The 16051-nt window shown below is 39.2% G+C and overlaps 1 protein-coding gene across 2 annotated transcripts in view; it reads right to left on the bottom strand.

Annotated features, from left to right (window-relative positions):
• Nucleotides 1–143: 143 nt before the first annotated feature.
• pex5la (peroxisomal biogenesis factor 5-like a) overlaps nucleotides 144–16051 on the bottom strand; it is a 69590-nt gene continuing 53682 nt past the window's right edge. For both annotated transcript variants that reach the window (XM_033965872.2, XM_055221130.1), the window contains 7 exons: nucleotides 7575–7691; nucleotides 6817–6960; nucleotides 6103–6173; nucleotides 4942–5157; nucleotides 4059–4224; nucleotides 2133–2290; nucleotides 144–1858 (listed from right to left, as the gene is read on the bottom strand). In XM_033965872.2, coding sequence (XP_033821763.1) covers nucleotides 1657–1858; nucleotides 2133–2290; nucleotides 4059–4224; nucleotides 4942–5157; nucleotides 6103–6173; nucleotides 6817–6960; nucleotides 7575–7691 — 1074 coding nt within the window. In that variant the 3' untranslated portion in view covers nucleotides 144–1656. The remainder of the gene's footprint in view (nucleotides 1859–2132; nucleotides 2291–4058; nucleotides 4225–4941; nucleotides 5158–6102; nucleotides 6174–6816; nucleotides 6961–7574; nucleotides 7692–16051) is intronic.

Raw genomic sequence — 16051 nt, 5'->3', positions numbered from 1 at the left:
ATATACAAATAGTACATGCCCACTATTAAATGTAACTGATTAATCTTATTATTTTAGTTTTATTACCAATAATAACAGTTTTGCCAATTTGCCATATAACTGAAACAAAAACTGAAAGTTCTGTCTAAGGTGTTTATCGGACATTTATTTAATTTGAAAAAGCACACTTCCGTTTGCTCTTGCAGTTTTTGAATGAAACATTTTCATACAGAGCACAGCATCAGAGCTGAGCAGTTAGGAAGATGAATGGCTCTGGAGCCAGCCTCTGGTTTCCCCTGATAGCATTCTTTCAAAGCTCTGAAAAAACACTTCCATTTGGACCGCTGAGGCAGACAGGAGCACAGACCATTCAGGATGGCAACAGAAAACATGACCTTTGCATAGGTTTGGAGAGAAAGCCTAGTTACACCGCTCACTCAGAGCGAGTGCACACCTGTTCAAAGCTGAGGTGAGGGTGATAGTGGAGATGATCCATCATACTCTGTTGCAGAGTGAGGATTTGCCCGTTTACATACAGCAGAAACTCAAAGCTACTGTGTTTCTGCAGTACAGAGTCAAATATATGTAGTTATAGAAAACTAAATTTCACAATAGTAGATAAGTATTCATAATGTTTGATGACTGAGGCTACCAGATTTAATTAAGTGAACAAACTCTTATTGCCAGTGGCTGTTCTGCAAAGATACAAATTACTACATTATCCTAGATGGTAAGCTGCTTCCTTGGCTTGCAGCTATACATCAGCTACCTGCTGTTGACTATTGCAAAACCGCACTACAATTTACACAGCTGTGAATATTAATATAAGTAGGATATTCATGTGTAGGATGTATGCTTCTACTGGTTATGGACTGGTTTGAAGTTAACTGCTCAACCAACTTTATAAAGGGAGCAAAGAGCCATCAAGTTTTAAAAACAGACACAAAAAGCAAATTTAATCTTTTAGAAAGTTCAGAAACAGGCAGTAGTTTTGAAGTACCCAAAGCATTGCCAATGGCTTTTTGTGTTGCCACATAAACTGAACAACTTTTCATCAAATCTATTTTGTAAGGCTGAAAACCAGGCTGCCACATTCCATTTGGGAATGTGAAATTATCTTTGTGCAAAGTGCAAAAAGAAAGATATCATGATCATTTTATGGAAATGCAATAGGTGCAGCAGTTTGTTTAAAATAAAACAATTTGGAAACATGATTTAGAGCTCCAGTTATGTTTCAATGTGGCTGATGACTAAAACCACTGTTCAGAGTGCAGACAGTTGTGAGTGTTTAAAAATCAAGTCTGTTAAAGGCTTTGCTCAGCGACCACTTAAAAACAGTGGGGTTTGTCCACAAAAATGGGCTGTCTATCCACCTCTGCTTCTGTTCCACCTGATGAGTGGGTTTAATTGATGTGTTCTCTAAGGCATTGCTCATACAATCTGTGCCTGTCCTTGTGCTCTTCAGGGAAATTGCAATTTGCGGTGCAAATTGATCATAATGCAGCCAGCAAAAAAACTTGGAAGAACCCGTCGTTGACACACAATCCTGACTGTATTAAATACTCAAGTGTAAAAACTCACGGCCAGGAAACTGGTCCACTCTTTGCTGAAGGGTGCACTTTGGACTTTTGGCTATTGGTGTAAAGTTAAAATATGTTCACCTCGTTTTCTCTCATCTTAAATGTCTAGGTTAAATGCCCTCATGAGTAGGTCTAGGTCCCCGATGTTAGCAGCCTGGAACAGTTCGGGCTGGTCCATCATAGACAGAGCTATCCTCAAAGCAGCCCAGATATTCCCTGACATCACCTGGTGGGACTGCTGCAGACTCTGACTCTTCCTCTGAAGGCTTAAGGCAGTTAGAAAGTTACTGGCCGCCTCTCTGGGAAAATAAAACAAACAATTCACTTTTATTGCAGCCATTTTGTTAAAAAAAAAGCAAAAAAAAACACCTGCCAAAACAAAAAAGAAGCAACCAGCGTCTTAAATGTACCATCAATCGTACTGTAAACCAACACTTCAACGACCATGAGGTTGCTGCCTAATGTGAGCAGTGAGAATCATTGTCATGCTTCAGTTAGGCATACCATTAACCTAATGGAATTGTATTCTATTTTTATGTCTAGTCTGACTGGGTAATTGGCCGCAGCGCTCACCTGTGTGCTCCCAGGTTGATGCAGCTGATGCCCAGGTTGTAGCGGGACCGGATAAAGCCCGGCTGCAGCTCCAGGGCACGGGTGTAGGCCTCCACTGCCTCCTCACTCCGGTCTCCATTTGCCAATGTGGCCCCAAGGCGGTTCCACAGTAAGTAGTCCTGCCACACATTTGGTTGTAGGAAGAATATAGATTACATATTACTGTTTCATGCATACATGCATTTTCTGCTATATGCTTGTAATAATACAGTCACAATTATATGTTGTCCTTTCCTGTTTATTAGGAGACACAAGAAGCCTATATTTTTGGACCTTAAGTGGAATACATGCACAGTGGTTCTTGTCACAGAGACAAAACAAAGGAGAGACTCCAGAGCAGGACCTTCAATCATCTCACAGAGAGACAAGAGGTAGTGACAGGCTTATGGCTGTGCTAAATACTATATACTATACTACATACATAACACCAGTTTGGACACATCCTCTCATTCAGTGTTTTTTCTTCTTTATCTTTACTACTTTCTACATTTCATGCACATATATATCACATCAAATATATAATACAAAATATATGGAATTATGTAGCAAAGAAAACCAATTTAAATATTTGTTTATATTTTATATTCAAATGCTCAAAGTATCTGTTTCCTTTGTTGTCAGCTCTGTAAACCTTTGGTCTTCTTTCAATGTGCATCATGATAAAGTCTCCTGAAACGGTTTTCACTTCACAGGTGTGCCTTGTTATGGTCCAGAAATACGAGTGGAAAAAGTGATAAAAGCAAAGGGTTTTACATATTTTAAATTTAAAACAAGTTTTGAGTTTTTTGAGTTTATTTTTTGTTTATTAGATTCCACATGTGCTCATTCATAGTTCTGATGCCTTCACTGAGAATCTACAATGTTAAGGAAATAAACAAGATAAATGAAAAAGTGTGTCCAACCTTTTCACTGGCACTGTACAAACATATTTTAATTCTCCTTGTGCAAAGTGAGAGTTATTTAAGGAGAGATGAGTAATATAGGATGTGTCCTTGTCATTATTTCCCACCTGCAGCCAAGGGACACACACAGAGGTCATGCCTTGCTGCAGTATAGAGGCCTTTTATCTTTGACTAAACCAAGCAGTGGGGTACAATTATCCCCTCTTGTGCTCAGAACTATGTTTCCACCAGGGGGGCGCATATTACCAAGTCAAATGTGAGGGCTGGTTCCACCCCTGTGTAATGTCGGCCAGGGACAGTGCGGTGAGGACAGACACTGGGTTTGCATGAAGGAAGTTGTTTTGTGTTGTGCTGTGTACGTTCCCAGTTTGCATGAGCCCTCCCTTGACATTTCTTGTTCTCTCTCTCTTCCTGGAGCACTTTAAAGTTGCATAAGCACGCATCATTTACAATTTTAATATCTTGGAAATGGGAAGAAATGTCAGACAATCATTTTTTTGTTTTGTTCTTTTTTTTTTATAATACTATATAGTTTCTGAGAGCGAGTTTGTTGAAACATTGCGCTGTATAGTTAACATTATTTGCTAGTGTGTTCAATGTGCGTTTGTAAAATGATCTGCCATAGCTAGCCATGATTTAATCTATCTATAATATTTCTGCAAAGCATTAAATGTGGGAAAATGTTTTGGTTGAGGTACAAGTGATGCACAGGTTTCTGTCCTTTTGTTAATTTTGAATCAAATCATTTTGCAACTTTTTTTTTTAATTTTAATAGACACTATAGACTCTTTTTACATGTCTTTGAAACATCAGCATCAATATTATCTTGTAAACAGTGTATTGCTCATCTCTCTTTAAGTCACAAATCATGTAATATGATCTATCAAATTTTGTTCTAAGTAGACAGCTTCAAAATTCATAAAACATCCCTTGCAAGCTGCCTGTCCTACTCCTTGTCTCGTTCTTCACTGTGTATAAAAGTTACCTCTGGCCGCACTGACAGCGCTGTGTTGAAGGCGTCCACGGCTTTGTTGAACTCTCCGCTGAGGTTATAGAGCACCCCGAGGCCCGTCTGCAGGTCCGGGTCGATGCCGTCAGACGTATGTTGAGCCGCCTCCAGAAACAGCTCCTTCACATCTGGCAACAAGGCGCTGCACACACACACATACACACACATACACACACAATGGGTTTCCATGCTTCTTGGGACATTACATTCACTTACATTCATCTAAGAGACTGATACTAACCTTAACCATAGTCACTACTAGCCTACCATAAACCAAACTTCAACTATTTTAACCCAAATCTGAACTTTAAGGTACTGATCTAAAAATAAAAAAAATGTACATCATGTGGACCTGCTTTTGACCCCATAAGTTAGGCAGGTCCCCGTGATGTGAGTGTATACAGAGTTTAGTCTCCACAATGTGATAAACACTCACCCCCGAGCAGACATTACAATCCAGTGAGACAGTGAGTGGACTGATTAACTTCCACATTTGCACTAATCATTAAATCTACAAGGAAATTCATTTGTGTCTAGAGGCCTTCATTTCTGGTTATTTACTTCAAAGTGCAATATATTACTTTTCTGGTGGGAGGTTAGCCACCTGCTTGCCGCCATAGAGAGTTATATCTTTGCATAGAATGTGGCATTGAACGTTATCTCAATAGAGGCGAGTAGGTGACATAAACTGGACAATTACAGGTCTTATCTGTGGAGAGGTGACCCGATATAAGAATGTATATTTTCACAGTAAAAATGTATATGTTTCAAGGTATTTTCAACAATAAATAGTCTAACATAGTGCACCTATAATAACCTCTATTAAGAAGGGCTATTGCTGACCCACTGCCATCCTCACCTTTCATGTCGGCCCATGTTGGGAACATGAGATAGCCTTCGATGGGAGTTGGGGGAGCCCAGATGACTTTTGCCCTTAAGCAGTTGTTTATACTTTGGGTTGTGTCGTAGCCAGCGGAGCAGAGTCTCACAGGCATCATGGCGCATCCCAGTGTTAGTGAGGCTTACGGCCAAGGCCATGAGGGCCGTGAGGTTGTTAGGGTGGAGCTCCAAACACCTGGATGGGAAAAGCACTAATGTAAATCAGAGGAGACATTACATAAGGTTTGCACTTCAAAGTTAATGTGGCTTTGGTCATTAATTTGAACCGACCAAAGCAAAAGAACATGAGGGAGAGGATAACGATTAGAGGCTCAGGGTGGATGAGAGCTCACTCAGCTGCAGCCAAGTTTTAGAGTGTATTTGCATTAGTTAAATGTGTTAGTGGTAGAACCAAACAAAACATTAATTTTTGTGGTAATAGTCTCAATGTATCTCTATCTGTATCTTCAATAATTAAATAATTGACAGATGATTCTATATTCAAATAACTTCTAGTATAGACTAAGCTACATAATATTGCCTTGGATCCTGACTCAAAATCTGGGGCTGGGTCCCTGGGCACAACACTAGGATCTCCCACTACTGCTGACAGGTTTCTCAAAGGCATTGGTTGAGGTATTACATGAAAAGAACTGAATTTCCCACTGAGACAAAGTTCTAAGCCTAATTAACAACTCATATGATAATTTGAACTTAGATTTTTTTTTTTAATTTTTTAAAGTAACTAAACTGACTTTTTTTTGAAAAGGTGAATATAATGAATTTTTTCAGACATCAATGTTTTGTCTAGTCTCACACCTGATGATAGGTGTAATTTGTGCGTTCACTCTTTTGAAAGTGGGCCACCCCTGACTGTGCATCTCTTATAACCTGTCTGGAACATTGGTCTGTCAGGTAAATTTCACATTTCACTTTTTAAAAATCTTTTATTGTTTTTTGTTCTACTTCTTTTATCCTTTTGACCACTGCTGGAACTGTAATTATCTTAATTAATGCAAGAAAAGTCTTACATTTCCAGATATACAAGCTATTAGAGGATGAATATTTTATGCATTTATTCATCACATTTGCACATTTTTTATCAGTCAGACAGTTTAGAAATGGTCCACTGTTTGCCTACCTTTGGAGGGAGACAATTGCTGCTTGCTCGTTCTCATTTTCAGCCTGGGTGGTCCCCAGCACTTGCCAAGCCTGCAGGAGCAGAGAGGATACCGTGATCTCAGGGGAAGATGAAGTACACATTTTGGTTAATGTAACTCACATAAAGTGCTATATTCTGTTTATATGAGTATTGTATCTACTGTAAAATCACAATGTTTTGTGTAAAATGCTGTCTTTGAAATAAGGGACAGTATTATTTATAAACGATTCAGAGGTCTTTGCAGTCAGGCAATAAGCCACTAAGCACCCAGAAGGAATTTCTGAATCATATTAGTTCCATACACCGCAGGATAATCCTCTCCTTGGAATAACTGGCACATTTCTGTATATTCCAGGGGATTCAAAGTACTTTGTATGAAAGCTTTGCTCTTTCAGCCTGCAAAGAGGTCACTCCTTATGAGAAGGCACATACACACGCAGTAACTTGCTAAATGACTTATTATTCAGCTCAGTGACTGAATGGAAACACTCATCAAAAAGCTGAACAAGTTTGTGGTTTGCAAAAGCAAACATTTCTCTTGGCATGCAAAACATTTGTGTAGCTGCTGTGTCATTTTATTGACAAAAACAGCTTGTTTTAGTCTGATCTTTTCTGTACTTAAACTAATCAAACTCAATAAATGGCTTCCACAATACATAAGTGTAGACATACAATTATACTTAGTATATTCACCTCTGAGTCATGAGGGTCTTGCAACACCGCTGCCTCCAGCAAGAGGACAGCGTTTTGTAAGTCTCCTTCCCGAGACTTCTTCTGTCCCTCCTCAAAGGCGTTGGGCATGTCCTTATAAGGATTATCTGTGTGGAAGTAGTACCCCTGTCAGCAGAAACAGAACAGTGTCAGTGTGTCTCCTCCACATTCAAACAAGAAGTCCTGAGCTGCAGGGACACAGCAAAGCTCCAGCAGCAGGAATTGATCTTTTCTGATGAACTTCAAACCAAACCCCCTGTGAACAGATAGTCTGTTCTTTGTAAATGTTCAGTCTGATTATCCTTGTGTGGTATTACGGCATCAGAGCACCAAGACCTTAAAATAGCTTTTCTTTGGGTCGGGAAAATATATCGCTGTAGGAGAGACTGAACGTACAGCCCATAAAAGTATAGCATAAAGTATAGCATATTGATGAACTACTCCCAAAAAGCCTTGAAATGAAAGAGAAACATTTGACTGGACATGGGTTGTCCTGGTTTAGTACATATCTAGAGCCCAGCGCTATACTGACCCATTTTCTTGTAGGATAGACACCCAATCAATAGAACATCTACATCTACCAATTTAAAAAACTTTCCAGAGAGATAGAAAAAAGTAAGGACAATCAGTATTCACTTGATGATAATGTTGATGCTGATGATGACGGCCCTTTGCTCCTTAAGAAGAGCATTTTGAATTCATTTTCCTGCTGAGTAAATGATTGACAGGTGCAGGCTGACCTTCTCATGTGGAGACACAGAGGAGGGGATCTGCGTCTGCTCATTCTCTGTTAGCCAGTTCCGCCGCGCTAGCTCCTCCCACTCAGCCTGCATCTTATCCCAAAACTCTGTGTCCGACTGCACCACATACAAACAGAGAGATAGAAACAACTGTTAAAATGCATATGAGAGGTTAGACTTTTGGTTTAAACATGGATAACATAATGATATTTCACTTCCTGTTGTCAAAGCGCACCTTGCCATCTGATAAACCTTTTTATATAGATTTCTGGCATTTATGAATCAAATCCCTGCTATGTCGTCAATATATTTTAAAACTCAGCACTACTTCCTCTAACTTTCCTTCACAACTTTACTGGTTTAAAACTGTAATTAATATATATTTTGTATTACCAAACAAAACTAAATCCTTATTAGAAAAAGATTTAAGAAAAACTTGTCATAACTGCACTTGTAACGCACAGTGAGTGATTAACAACAGTCATGTGTACTGCTGTTGCTACGGAACATATAAATCCCAATAACCCTGGTGTTAATTAATGTAATCGTGGTATCTCTGTAAAGCAGATATCGAATGTGGCAGTGTGAAGTCTAAGATAAGGCCTTCACCTTTTCATAAGCTTGACATTTCATTGGCTATTTGCTGGCATTTCAATTAACTGACAGATTCTTTGAAGGTTATCATGGAGGGATCAGCCAAATATGCTGCTTCATCTTCTGCAATAACTTTTTATTTTATGTTGGACACTATAACATTAGAACATTTCTCATTTCTCATTTCTTTTTTGTTGTTGTTGTTGTTTTTGTAGAAAATACCTACTCGTCTCCATAGAGAAATTATTGCTTTGCTTCAAATGTTACAACATTAAACATATTTATCTATTCTTAATATAGACAAGTAAAGCCATCAGGCCAAACTGTAGGTCAGATCTGTGGAAAGGTGATCCCACTCCAATCAGGTTTTAGACCCCACCACAGCACTGAGACTGCTCTTATCAAGGTGACAAATGACATCCGCCTGAACACTGATGCAGGCAAAGTCTCAGTCTTGATCCTGTTAGATCTGAGTGCTGCTTTTGACACTGTTGATCATGGGATCCTCTTACAGAGACTGGAGGACTGGGTGGGCATCTCTGGTACGGCACTAAACTGGTTCAAGTCCTATTTAGAAAACAGGGAGTACTTTGTTGAAATTGGAAAATGTATATCAGATAAAATGTCCCTGACCTGTGGGGTGCCCCAGGGTTCAATCCTGGGACCCCTGCTGTTCAATCTCTACATGCTGCCATTAGGCCAGTTAATACGCAGCAATAATGTGTCTTACCACAACTATGCAGATGACACTCAGATCTATGTCTCACTAGCAGCAGGTGAATATGGACCAGTGGATTCACTCTGCCACTGCATCCAACAGATCAGTGTGTGGATGCAAAACAACTTTCTCCAGCTAAACTCAGACAAGACTGAAGTTATCATCTTTGGCCCACAGAAACATAGAGAAAGTGTCAGCAGTCACCTCCAGTCTCTCTCTCTAAAACCTTCAAATCAGGCTAGAAATCTAGGGGTAATAATGGACTCAGACTTGAACTTTAACAGCCACATCAAATCAATAACATCTGCAGCTTTTTACCACCTAAAAAACATTGCAAAAATCAAAGGTATACTGTCAAAGCCAGACTTAGAGAGACTTATCCATGCATTTGTCTCCAGTAGGTTAGACTACTGTAACGGCCTGCTCACTGGCCTCTCCAAACGAGCCTTAACACAGCTGCAGTACATCCAGAACACTGCTGCTCGGGTCCTGACTAGAACCAGGAAGTATGAGCACATAAGTCCTGTGCTCAGGTCTCTGCACTGGCTTCCTGTAGCTCAAAGAATAGACTTTAAAGCAGCTCTGCTTGTGTATAAGTCTCTCCATGGCCTAAGTCCAAAGTATATCTCCGACATGTTAGTGCCATATGAACCATCTCGCAATTTGAGGACTTCAGGGATCGGCCTCCTGCTGGTGCCCAGAGTCAGGACTAAACATGGGGAATCAGCGTTTAAATTTTATGCAGCTAAAACTTGGAACAGTCTTCCTGAAGATGTGAGACAGGCCTCTACTTTGACAATGTTTAAATCCAGACTCAAAACAGTTCTGTTTAGCTGTGCATATGACTGACAGGTTTTTATTCTGCACTCTTCTCTTTTAATGTTGATTTTATGATGATTATTTGTGATTATTTATGTTTGATTTGTGTGATTTTAATGTCTTTCTTATTCTGTAAAGCACTTTGAATTACCTTGTGTACGAATTGTGCTATACAAATAAACTTGCCTTGCCTTGCCTCACAATTAAAGCAATAAAAACACCCCCAACTGAATAAATGAAAAATAGATCTGAATCAGAAGAGGTTTAATTGCTACGGTCAGTGAACAAAGAGACAAAACAAGTTTAATGTCATACTGTGGAACATTCCAGGCAAACAGGCATATCTAGCGGCAGAGGGTAGAACCTTCACCAGAAAAGTTAACATTTTTACAATTAAAATTCAATTACACTGGTCTTCCTATGTGGTGGATGAAGTGCTCAATTTTGTTACTTAAGTAAAAGTACAAATACAGAGATAAAAAATTACTCAGGTAAAAGCAAAAGTAAAAGTATTAGTAAACTATTCATACTTTAAGAGTAAAATATAAAAGCATTTCACACAAGTGTTGTTAAATGTAGTGATATTGATTAAAAAGTGATACATATTTTAGTCAGCAGTTGCAAAATGGATCAATGTCTTCATTTATTCATTTTTTTGTGAATTTTGTCAAGCCGAAGCTTTAACTCAAAAACTTTAGTCAGGATGTTACCATGAACATGGTAAAAATAACCCCTCAAAGTACTTTTTACTTTTCAGTCCTGTTCAAAAATATAGTGAAGTAAAAAGTACAGATACCTGATCTGACCACTGCAATGGTCAGGTGGAGGAGAAATGGGTCAGGCTCTTTTGATTGGCTTATTTGAATATTGACATCAAGGTTATGGCAGTTTTTTATTAATCCAAAATCATCTTGCAATCAAACTGTGTAACATTATTCGATTTGTCTGTTTCTCCCAGAGTCCATAAATGGGTTGAGTGATTGTGTCAGGATTCCAGTTTTTCCCTGTGTTTCTGTGTTGTGTCTGTGCCTGGAGCTGGGCGGAGAATATGACCCCGCCCACTTCTCACCTGCAGCCAATCAACAATCAAGCTACAACCTCTGCAGTACTGCTCATTTCTAGACACGCCACCAGATCGTCAAGTTATCCTCCAGTTTATCCTCCAGTCCACCCTCCCGTGACCCTGTTTTTTTGGACCCACCGATCACCTCAGCCTCCGACCCAGCTCTGCATCTTTTGATGCACCACTCTTTACAACACATTGTCAACATTGCTCACTTAATTGCGCTTTGCTTGTACAATTGCCAGCATTTAAATGGAGCAATTCAGTTTCCAAATGACAAAATATGTAGACAGATATATTCCCTTGTAACACTTCAAAGGGTGTTGTTTGGTTTACACAGAGTGGCACTTTAATTATGTGGGATGAGGCAAAGACGCACAGCTCATTTGAATCCAGAGTAAGATTAGCGAGGAGCCGGAGCTGTGAGCCTAATTTCTACACCTCTGACGAAGTGTTACGTGAAATGGAAAGGAGGAGAGAGTCTCAGCTGTCATGCAAGCAACGAGAGGAGGGCGCGAGGAGCATATTTTACAGAGAATATTTACAACGTGGATTATCAAAACAACACCTACTCCTCTGAACCGTTTTCTGCTTCCAGTTTTACAGAACATCATTTCAAATTGCCTTGCCTTGGATTATTGTGTTTCTCGTTTAGATAATAAACATAATTTGGGATTATGGGCAGCAATATTGGGATACATTTATTTGAAAACTGAAAAAAAATAAAAATAAAATAGGGTGAGTTGCTGAGTTGCCTTTAACATCAGCTCCAAACATGAAAAAAATGCGAAGATGAAGAAAAATCACTGATGCTAAACAAAGCAATATATTGAATTTTATGATTACAGAATGTCTTATAGTCATTAAAATGCAATAAATAACGTTTTTGGTGTTGGGCCTGCTGCCAATCCACAGAGAGGTCTTTACTTCACCTAGAATGGTCTGTAGATGACATAACAGGATGAGGTATTTGTTTTAAAATGTCACATTAATGCCATATTGTCATCACATCTCAGGCAAAGCTATAGCATCTCCATGGAGTCAAGCAAGTGGCAGACCCTTCACAAGAAAAGTCGCATAGTGCACCTTTAAACATTCACTTCTAAGAAACAGAAAGTCCAATGACATTTTTTAACCTCCCTAAATGTTTGATTATGATGTGACTGTAAGCACATGCACAGGAGCTAACTTATCCACTTAGCCTGGAAGTCTTACATTACCAGTCTCCTTATTTACCAGTGACACAGATCGAGCTCATGACAAACTCTTGCCTCATGCGGAGAGCAGGGCTGTCCTGGCCTTTAATTTTAATGAGCCTCCCACTGTTGTGCTGCGTAGGCCACTTCCGCGGTCACTCAGACTAAAATAGGCCAGAGTCAAGCTGAAACTGATAAAATGCTAAACAGATGCCCGGAGCAATAAATTACCCTTTATGATGCTGTCAAGAATGCACCGAGCTAAAATAATGCTTGTATTCATGTGTGATTACAAGAACAAGGAAACTCTGGTTAATTTATGACAATGACTTAATGTTCTTAATTAATTTAGACTCAAGTGGACCTCTGGCAAAGTTTTGTTTTTAAATGGTTGCACAGGGGTTGTTAATATTAGCAAATTAACTTTAACATAGGAATACTCTTCATATCTTATTTCTGGAGAATGAAGCTATTCATATTTTGTACTTGGTGCCTGTAACAAGCTGTGATGAAATGTGTATTCTCCAAAGGTGTAAGGCGACTTGACTTGAGGTCCAAACAAAAGGACTTTGACTGCAACTTGGACTTGAACCAAGGACTAGGTCTGACTAGTTTCAAGTGCTCCCCTCCCATTTTGAACCTGATCCCCTCTCATCATTCTCACACCATTCTCTCACTATTCTCTCACTCTCTCACCATTATCTCACTCGCTTACCACTCTCTAACTATTATCTCACTCTCTCACCTTTCTCACACCACTCTCTCACTCTCCCATCATTCTCTTACTATTCTCTTACTATTCTCTCTCTCTCTCTCACACCATTCTCTGACCTTTCTCTCACTATTCGCTCACCATTCTCTCTCTCTCTTACCACTCTAACTATTATCTCACTCTCTCACCATTCTCACACCACTCTCTCACCCTTCACTACTCTCTCACCATTCTCTCACTCTCATCATTCTCTTACTATTTACTCTCTCACACACTATTCTCTGACCTTTCTCTCACCACTCTCTTACCCTTCACTACTCTCTCACCCTTCACTCACTCTCTCACTATTCTCTTACTATTCTCCCACTCTTTCACCACTCTCTCACAATACTCTCACTCTCTCACCACTCTCTCACAGTTCTTTCACTATTTTCTCACTCTCTCACTATTCTCTTACTCTCTCACCATCCTCACACCACTCTCTCATTATTCTCTCACTCTCTCACCATCCTCTGAAGAGTTTTTAGGTGTCATCCATGCCTGAGTATTTTATCAATCGCCCTGGGCCCTGTTCAAACCCTCTTTACATTTACCTGTAAGATTCTGTGCTCAGCTCACAAGCCTACGTCACCCATGCTCCCACATGACAATTCTCCATAAATATACAACACATGATACAAAAATGTACACAGCAAGTTGACAAACCTGATGTGATGTGCAGTAGTGTCATGAACAGAATTTTTTAACTGCCCCTTTTCCTGTACTGTATAATTATACAAGAACTGGATCTCCTTATGTGCACTAATTTGATCTTGCAGTTGTTTGTCCTTCTTCTGGAGAGAGCCATTGAATTTTTGTAACTCCAAGTCTTTTTTTTTTTTTTTTTTGGTTGATTCACCTTGAATCTTACGCTTGTAGTCCAAAGAATTGTTTATTTGGACCTGGCTCTTGAACGGTCCAGGTTAGTGTGGGGCAGAGCAGAGTCTCCAGGTTGAAGTCCTCATCGTAGAGGTGGGCAGTATGTATAAATATTACTAAGCATACATATTACTGTTGTTTTCTATTTATTATATCTGAGAGAGGGTAAGTATAATCCAGGTATGCATATCACATTTATTTAAACCACCATTCTTTCATGAAACGCCTTGATTCATGTTTTAGATGACATATACAGTGACAAACAGGTCATTGATTACATTTTAAACAAGACATAATAGTGAATAATTTACTTTGTGGGGAGTTATTTTCATTATTATATTATATTACATTACCTATTATATACATTTAATTATGTTTGTATTATATTCATGGTTTATTATGTTTGTAAGGGGCATTACATTCATGGGTGATACAGCACTTTTCACAACTCTCAGAGACAAAGGCGTAGTTGTGCCTTGATTGTACAACTTGCATGCTAATGTGCACTTCCTGATTAGTGCACATTAAAATGTTTTCTAATTAGACCTAAAGACCTGCTTATACAATATATCTGTGCCAAGGCAAGACAAATTTTGCTCAAATACATTATAATACACAATACAAATTGAGTAAAGGGCCTTTAAAGGTGCCAATTTTAAGGCTTCTGTCCATTTAAAATATATAATTAAGCCTGAGCGCCAGAAGGCAGCGCAAAGCAATGGTCATAGTAGCTCGTAAGTGAACTGATGGCAAATGAAGTGCCCATACTGACCAGGGACCCTCGCCATAATTTAGCAATGTGCAAGTGCTTTCTGAAACTGTATATTTTATTAGCTTAAAAAAACGGAACATTGTTCCCGTATCAAAATATTATTAGGCCTGAGACCCTACAGGGCATAGGGTCTATTGGTCTCTTGGTCTTAAAGTTGAGTGCTTTGTGCTCAGTTTCGTCCTCTCAGTTTCCCCCACCATTAACAACAATATCTAAGCACGCAAGTCATATTTATAACTGGTAAAATGAATGGAACTCAATGAGAGGACCCAATGTCAGCACTCGTCATTCACCATTGACCCCATGGTGACGTGGGAAATGTTGAGAGCTTTCAAAAACATATAACATGTTGCTGCTTTGAAAACAGATCAGACCAGAAATTTGACCTCCTGCAATTAATAAAAATTAATAAAATTCATGTGTGCAAGAATTAAAAATATATATGTAGCGTAACTAAATATATATATTAAATGTCACGAACACGCTACCTACAAAAGTCAAAATACATTACGCCCATGGGAGTCATCCATGAAATTCGTTGTTGTCATGTGAAGCCAAACAAAAAAATATTATGGTCATACCCCGTGACAAACCTGAAGCCGGCCATCTTGGATTGACATTGCATTTTACCTATCTCCTCTGAGGGTGTTTCATGAACAGGGTTGAAAATCACTGTGCATCATCTAAAGTGGGGCATCAAAAGTTAATATCATATCACGGTTTACATGCAGCAAAGCCTCAAAGTTCTGTCAGAACTTCTGGTATTTTACAATTTCAATATTTGCTCCAGTTCGTGCAAACAAAGTCCGATTGGGATCAAATTTGAATCTGTTGTAAAACTTTCTTGACTAAACCTACGCATTGTGAAAGATAATGTTAGCACCCCCTATGGAATAACAAATACATTTGTATGGAGGACTGAAAAATTCCATTTGATCATTCTAATCAAAAAAGTTAGCGAAAACCAAGTTGTATTTTTAACTGTGTCGCCATGGTGATGGATGAAAGCGCCAGTGTTAGTCTAATGGCAATGATCCAGCATATTTTCAATGGTGTCGCTACATCAATGCGTGAAAGTGCATATGTTATTCTTATGGGAACATTTCCAAAATTTCAAAGTAATACAACAACTGATTAGCATCATTAAAGAGTGTGAAATTTGGCAGAGTGACTCTTCAGGTCATCACTGTCAAAAAAGTCGGGAAGCGCATCAGCACTTCCAATGTGTGTTGACTTTGACTGTTTGGTGACAAGTACAACCAAAGGCGCAATAACACAGAGACAAGTGGGGCGCTAGTGCTATCCTTAGGGAGTACTGAGTTGACCGAGCGCAAAGTGCAGCCTGCGAGTAACCTGTAAGCTTGTAGCAACAAAATGGTGCTCCAACATCCAACGAATCCTCAGACCAATAATCTTTACTGCCACTGAGGGACTGATTTTGTGCGACTGGCTACAAAAACACTGCTCTTCCAATCCATATTATTACCCTTTAACTGTCCCTGTGGCCCTCTGCTTAATAACTTTTTGACTGTCACTGGCCTGGAGTAATTGATGTTCTGCTCATTTGCTGTAGCCACTATACACAGAATGTAGTCATAAAACTAGCAGACTATACAGTTTGTAATCTTTGAATACACTGCACAATCTGAGCAATGCTGACAATGAAATCAGTTACTCTTTTCCTG

The sequence above is a fragment of the Periophthalmus magnuspinnatus genome, chromosome 4 (assembly GCF_009829125.3).
Source record: "Periophthalmus magnuspinnatus isolate fPerMag1 chromosome 4, fPerMag1.2.pri, whole genome shotgun sequence".
NCBI lineage: Eukaryota > Metazoa > Chordata > Actinopteri > Gobiiformes > Gobiidae > Periophthalmus > Periophthalmus magnuspinnatus.
This window is presented reverse-complemented; position numbering and strand designations above follow the sequence as displayed.